This window comes from Phoenix dactylifera, chromosome 17 (assembly GCF_009389715.1).
Source record: "Phoenix dactylifera cultivar Barhee BC4 chromosome 17, palm_55x_up_171113_PBpolish2nd_filt_p, whole genome shotgun sequence".
NCBI classification, from domain to species: domain Eukaryota; kingdom Viridiplantae; phylum Streptophyta; class Magnoliopsida; order Arecales; family Arecaceae; genus Phoenix; species Phoenix dactylifera.
The window spans coordinates 13,774,400-13,781,770 of NC_052408.1; the positions used below are offsets into that span (position 1 = coordinate 13,774,400).

Consider the following 7,371-nt stretch of genomic DNA (forward strand, 5'->3'; position numbering starts at 1 on the left):
ATTATCTCATACCCTTTGTCCATACCTAGCATGAAGTACCTGTGCATTCTATATCTAAATTAACCAACTTACAGCAATTGTTCTCGTGTCATCACGCACCGTGATGTGTTATGGTGTAGAAGAGGACTAGATAACAATCTATTGTGTGGATCATACCAGAAAGTTTCTCACAGCATCTCTTTAAACAAATTGCCTGGCTCTTTAGTCCAACTTGAATCACAATATTCATCGAAGTTGGTAGCATTCAGAAGGATTTGTTATCTTCTGTAATGGCCTTCAAGAATGGATATCTGAGCAATATTGAATCCCTTCCTCTCTTGCATGTAAGGTCTCACCTGCAGGCACCTTATCAACAAGCAGGTAAACAGAAAGTATTGACCCCTATTTAGCATTCTAGTGTGGTAGTTGCTTTTGTGCCAATGGTACAGTTAGGGTTGGAGAGCCCTCCCCAACCCTTAGTATTATAAAGGCAACAGCTGGCATGAAGATTTATGTGGTTATGGGTCATCATTGGGAGTCCCCACTATGATTTTTTAACTCTTTATCTGTTTGTGACTTCTGCTATTCCATGCATAAATTTTTCTACACTGAAAGGGCTAGATCTTAAGGCGGCTGAAAGCAACATAAAGTTGCAAGTTGGTATGGAGGAGATGCTAAAGGCTAATTGAAGTTTCTGGCTTTTGTCATTTGTCTCTGTAGTATTGCAGATAGGAGGTGGTTAGCATCAAACTCCTTCCCCGTCGGAGGTGCCTTTTTTTCCTTCATCATTGCATTCATGGAGGAAACATAAATTGAGATTCTGGGGTTCCTGTGGGTATAAGAGGCTGTGGACACTCAGGAGAGGTTTCTGGCTGCTGCAGCCTCCTGTACTTTAATTCTAACCACCGTGTCCTTAATCTCTACCCGTTCACCTCCTGTAACCTCCCAGGGACCTTAATTAATTAGGTTGCCTTGGAAATGCTTGTCTTGACCCTTATATAAAAACCCCGTAACTATAGATTGATATTTAGAAACAATGATTTGAGCTCTTTAGCTTTGTATAAATATTCAAAATCTATCTAGTGCATAATTGATGTAATACTAAATCTATGCCCGCATAGATTCTCATATACTTTTCTCATTTAAGCCGAACATTCTCGCCAGATTAAGAATTTAAATTCATACAAATCTAATTACAAATACTTCGATCGACTTGTGCTGCAGCATTTTCTAATCTACATAGGTCAATGGCTGAATCCGCTCTGATACTATCCGTCATAATTTAGAATCTCACCAAAAAAATTAGTTGAATTCTTTGACCTTGTATAAATGTTCAGAAGCTATTCAATGCATTAGCGACGTGGGATTAAATGTATGCCTATATAGATCCTCACTGCCCAAGTGGCGAATAGCTCCAGGCCAAGTAACTCCGGCATTAAGTACCTGGTTCATTGTATCTCATCTTTATCTTTATTCCCACCTACCGGAATGCCTCTTTCGGCTTAGAAGGGTCCGAGACCAAGCCATCATGAAAGGCCAAGAAAGTTGTACGCAAGTGATTGCTGCCATCACAACCGACCGTCCTACACGAGAGATCACGTTGGCTATGATCCATATACGACATGGAGGTGTTGCTCACCTCCTTTCGGGTCCCCTATCCCATGGTTTACCAATTACCATAGGCAGCCCCAAGCCTCCCAATTCCTGGGGTCAAATAATGCAAGATATTTTGTTTCAGGAAAAATTTATCCGGGATATTGCCGTATAACATTCATGCAATAACCTTGATCCGATTAATTTCTTCGTGATCTTGTAGTCTTTATATCATCGGTGCCAAGGTACAGTCCTTTCTTTCCTGCTTCACGCTGGCGCTGGCACATTCAATTAAGCACGTCAACTGGAACCCGTGAAAATGATGAAATTGTATCTGTGAAGCTACTTTGATGAATATTTTAGTGCTATGAAGATGTTAATCTGGTGGTACGATTAGAGTAAACTGAGGTTTAGGTTTTTTTTTTTTGGTTTTGGTTGGCTGGTAGATAATGAGCTACATAATAGAGGTGGCTGCCTTTCAAATACTCTTAATTCCCTAAGTCTTTTGAAGATGGAAGTCGGTCCCAAGTCACTTTCTTGGTTGAGCTTATGGAGCAAACTATTGTAGTTTTTTCACCAATTGATGGTGATATTTGTAACAAACCAAGACTTCACTCAAAATGGCTAGTCGTATGTATAAGTATCCAAAATCTATTTAGCACGTACGGGTCCTGATATACTCTTTCCATTTAAGTTCCGACGTCCTCATCACGATCGGCTCTGATACAATTTGTAACAATTAGGATCTCACCCATAAGACTAGTCAGAAGGTGTTATTATTTAGATTTTTAAATATTATATAAGTATCCAATATTTATCCAATGAATAATCGATGTGGGACTAAACACACGTCTGTTACCCCGTCATGACATTATTAATCACGTACTCATCCTAAAAAATAAAACATACTTGTGTGCTTGTCCTTAAATTGCTTATTTATTCTCATGTATCCTTCCTGACTTTTGTTGCTCCAGTGCTCAGCTTCTTTATCTTGGTTTCAGGAACAATTACAAGCTGCGAGCACATGCCATGCGTTCAAAGAGAAGGATGAATGGCTTCTCTTGTTTGTTTCAATGCATTGATAGCGAAAATAGTGGAATGCCAAGTCGTTTTAATTATAACTCGCGAGCACGCTCTCCTTGCATTTAACTAGTTACTTCACCTTTTTCCTTCCGTCGTGGAAGAGCCAGGAGAGCTCAAGAAAGATGGCAATGGGGCCAGAAAAGTTGAGAGGCCACCAATGCCAAGCGTGCCATTGAAGCCTTCCTGCCTTCCACTAGACCACTACCTTCTCGCCCAAGGTAGAGAGCGTGCGCGTGCTCTCACAATTCACAAATTGGGTCCCTTTCCCCTCCTTTGGGACCCTTCCATGTCTCTTTTCTCCGGGAAAGAGAGGAAAAGGAGCCACCGGCCGCCATAAAGAGCCCGGACGGACGCCGGACGCGCCCCCTGGCCGACCCCGGTGGCGTGCCCGCTTTGGCGCGGTGGGGCTCCATTCCGAGGGGATACGGTGGTGTGTGGATTCGCATACTTTAATATGATCTTTGCTTTAATAAATAAATCATGAACACAAGCATAATGGGTGGCTAAGGAATAAAGACCATAAAAGGTGATTAGGGAACTTATTTCCTTGGATCGGTGGCCAAGCCGTGGGAGCACTTTAGTTTTCATGTAGGCAAAAGCATTTGTTGTCGTCATTTGCATTTCTTAAACAGTAATATCTGAAAGGTATTATTTGAATCTCTTGATCTTTATAAGTATCCAAAATCTATTCAGCAAATAGTCGATGTAAAACTAAACACACACTCGCACGGATCCTCACATACTCTCTTCTTTGGATCTATTCTACAGTGTCCTCAGTGCACATAGGTTATGAGCTAGATCTGCTCTGATACCATTTGTAGCAACTCAGGATCTCATCCAAAAAAACTATTCTGAAAATATTATTTGGATTTTCGATCCTATATAAGTACTTAAAATTTATCTAGCGAATAATCAATATGGATCTATATACATGCCCGCATGGATCCTCACAATGCATCTTACATAGATAATTCTCTTGCCGTGGGACAATATGGCTACTTTGTAACTTGCAGGTTTGTCGTCAGACATAGCAGATCGAGGGATTATGGAATTGCCAAGCTAGTAATTACGAGTGCGAAAATTTTTTAGTGGATGCATGATGGATAACCTGAGGCATTTTCCTCTTCTAGATGGTGCACTCATATCTCTCTTTGTAAGCAAAGCTATAAATTATTGGTTTCTATAAGCATGGTGGATGAAGGCCCAGTAGTAAATGAAGGTTCAAGTAATTTATCTTATACCGATGGTGATTAATTAGATATAAAGAACTTGAGAAACGTGTCGAGGGGCCCCTTATCAAACACTCGCATATATAAATTGAAGCATATTTTATTAAATTAATCATGGATTAGTATTGTTGATACAAAAGTACCATACATGTGCTTCTCTTTATAAATAGGTCCACAAAGCCAAATCCGCGGAACAAAGATAACATTTTGTGAGCCACGTCATGTTGACTTGGGCTGCACTCAAACTCGTCAGGATATGCCAATCTTCTTCTTAATATAAAGTATGAACATAGAGTTTGATATAAGACCAGGAAGATGAACCATGTCCCATGACCTATCATGCATAGACCTCGACCATATCTCGTCACCATTGTTGGTGTTCTACTAGTATTGCATATATTTATTGGAAACGTTCGTACGTGTATTCTCCTCTTTTTTCCACATTCCCATTCGTGCCAAGTTTACGTCTCACACAAGAAGATTTCATATCCCCTCATTAATTCATTCATTCCTCACTCCCATCATCACCAAAACATACCACTCATTATAAATTTGCTCATACACTTCTTGCATCGATAATTTAGATACTAATATATATGTTTCATAAGACGCATGTATTATTGCATATATTTCATACTATTACAATCTATAAGAAATCATAATTATGCTCATGATTATGCCCAAAGAAATCTTCTATTTTTATTTTTTTTTAATAATGATCATGGATCTCCTGTGCATGACACCATAAAATGCTCTTGATAGTTGCTATCAAAAAATGGACGGCTAAGATTATCTGGGTACGCTGGTTGCAGCTGGAGGGCAACGTACCACAAGTCGGGCTGTTATTGAGGTAGAGTTGCAAGCTATCTAGGAGGGCATGTCCTATGTGAGGAGAGTCCTGGGAGCTGACAAGATAATTCTATAGAGGGAATCCGTCATGGTAGTTGATAGGATACGGGCACCTGATGCTTCGCAAGATCTGCGGTTTGGTTGGGAAGTCAGGCTCCTTCCAGGTTATACATGTTTATCGGAAAGCGAACAGTGCGACACTGGATCCCTTTCTTTGTGGCCCGACATTCGGATGGAGTGGTTTGGATCAGGATCGGAGATATTTCCCACCTTTTGTATCATTTTTTTTTATTTTGATTTGGCAGATTGTACGTATGTGAGAACTATATGAATGATGTTAAAAAAAAAAAGAAAAAAGAAAAGAAAAGAAAAGAGGGCGACTATGAAATAGATAACCTACGATTTGATGACTTACATATTCTTCCATCGGGGCGGACCATAGATGTACAGTATTTTAACTGCAGTTTTAGGTTTAAAACAATATGGACGTAACGAGATGCTGTACGTACGGCTCCTCCCACTCCCACATCGTTGGCCGTATCCCGTTTGTACCCCATATTCAGTATACGCTATCCCCTTCCCTCCCTATCCTTAGTTTTTTTTTTCAAAAAAAAAAGAACAAAGTAACGACGGCACCCTCCACGATAAATAACAAGAGCCCCCCTTTCATTCGAAAATCCCCTCTCTCTCTCTCTCTCTCTCTCGACTGTAACCAGACCACCACTGGAAAATAAAAACCTTGGCGGATCGCCGATAGTAGCGTCTTCCATCTTGCCTTTCTCTCTCTCTTCCTTTCGTCTTCCGATTCTCTTCTTGTCCTGCAATGGCCGTCCTCCGACGGAGCACGCCGAAGACCGGCCTTCATACCGCGATTTGGGCCGCTAAGTTCGCCTTCCTCCTCGCCGGAATCTTGTCCATTGCCGCCTTCGCCAGGATCGCCGTCCCCTACACCGCCGCCCTCATCGCCTCCGCGCTCCCCAACGCCTGGGCCGCCCTCCGTACCTGGCTCGTCCCCCCCTACCTCTTCATCACCGTCCACCTCATCATCATCGTCATCTGGAAGCTCTCCGACCAAAAACAACCCCACTCCTGGCCAGCCGACGACAAGTCCCCGGACTCCCCTCAACCCCTCAAACCAAAAGATTTCGGTGCTTCGCCTCTTCCGCGGAAGCCCTCGCCGGAGATCTGGCAAGAAATGTCCCCCGACCCGCCGGAATCCGATTCGGCGACGCCGGCTTCGGCGGAGGAACCCGGCGAGACCTCGCCACCGTCGGACGTGTCGTGCCTCACGACCGATTCTGACGAGCAGTCCGCCGCTGCGTCCCGCCTCGACGTCAAGAAAAGCATCACGCCCGCGCCGGAGACCGTGGAATCGGTGATGGAGGAGGAGTCGGCGCCGGCGCCGGGAGCGGAGATCGAGGAGAACGACTCGATGGACGACACGTGGAACGCGATCATGTCGAGGTCGAGGTCCTCAAGATCGGAGGCGGCGGCCGGAAGGGGGATGATCAGGGCAGCGCCGGCGGCGGCGGATCCCGACGAGATGAACCGCCGATTCGAGGATTTTATAAAGAAGAAAAAAGATGAGATCCGGCTTCAGAGGGACGAGTCGGACCAGCGGCGGTCGGAGGTGGTTAGCCGCGCTTTATGCTAATTAATCCCATCTCCCCCCCGTCACTACCCTCTCTCACTCCCTCTCTATTATCCGTTAATTAGTCCTTTAATGAACATTAGTGACGGAGATCAAAAGGTCACCACGGATGGATTACTCTTCTTCTCTCTTTTTTTAATCTCGTCGGATGGAGAGAAGAAGAACCCTAAATTTCAGGTATTGTTCTCCTTTTTTTTTCGAAAAATTCTTCTTTTTGACTACCGTACGATCGTGTTCCAGAATTAGTTTTTCTGTCCTTGTTCTGAAAGGAGGCCAGGGGCATTCCGGTCATTATATGTTTTCCCCTTTTTTTCTATAATATTATTCACTGCGGCCAATTTCTTTTGGCATTTGGGTTACGAGTTCAAATTTTGAATCCGTTCCCTCCTAGTGATAAATCTTTATTCCCTCTGTGGTTGCAGGCTTTTTTTGGTTTTTTTGGATGGAAGTGACTTGTTTGATGATAGGACGGGATGGTGGTTTTGCTGCTGGTCTGGTGTTCCCCTTTTTGGTCTTCCACTTAGGTATTACTAGATTCCTGTTTTCTATAGTTGTTTTACTGTTCCTTACGAGCTTACAGCTGTCCTGATACTGTTTATATAGTGCGCATGGCGTGACGTGTGTGTTTGTGGCATAAATTTCTCTTGCTGTAGGGTGGAATGTCGTGTTCGCTTCTTAATATCGATGTCTTATTCCTTTTTGTTATCATGCATCGAACTTGTCTCCTGTAATTTATAATTAATGATAATAATATGGTATCATATATTTATAAATCACAATAATATATGATGGAGGTTTTAAAGAACCCAAGCAACCAACGAAGAATTTTCAGTAATAGCAGTGGGTTGGATGAGAATTTGCAGCTGTTTTGGTTCTACTCCCATCAATCAGCTGTAATAAACACAGCAAGATTTGCATGGGGCTGAATGAGTTGCATATTAGTTTGAGAGAGTTCTGTACCTCAAAGGGACCCCAAGGAACCATAGG

General features: G+C 42.9%; 1 protein-coding gene across 2 annotated transcripts; it reads left to right on the forward strand.

The window, feature by feature from the left end:
* The first annotated feature begins 5,390 nt into the window (after window positions 1-5,390).
* On the forward strand, window positions 5,391-7,157 carry LOC103716661. 2 transcript variants are annotated; one of them, XM_008804769.4, is made up of 3 exons: window positions 5,391-6,363; window positions 6,468-6,561; window positions 6,807-7,157. In XM_008804769.4, exons 1-2 carry the CDS (start codon window positions 5,557-5,559, stop codon window positions 6,468-6,470), a joined length of 810 nt encoding a protein of 269 aa, XP_008802991.1. In that variant the 5' UTR covers window positions 5,391-5,556; the 3' UTR covers window positions 6,471-6,561; window positions 6,807-7,157. The 2 variants fall into 2 exon arrangements, with proteins under 2 accessions (XP_008802991.1, XP_017700577.1); XM_017845088.3 differs by having other exon boundaries at window positions 5,391-6,561.
* Window positions 7,158-7,371: the final 214 nt, after the last annotated feature.

What these genes read in the sequence shown, in the direction of transcription:
- LOC103716661 (XM_017845088.3), top strand. Translation starts at nt 5,557, where the DNA reads ATGGCCGTCCTCCGACGGAGCACGCCGAAGACCGGCCTTCATACCGCG.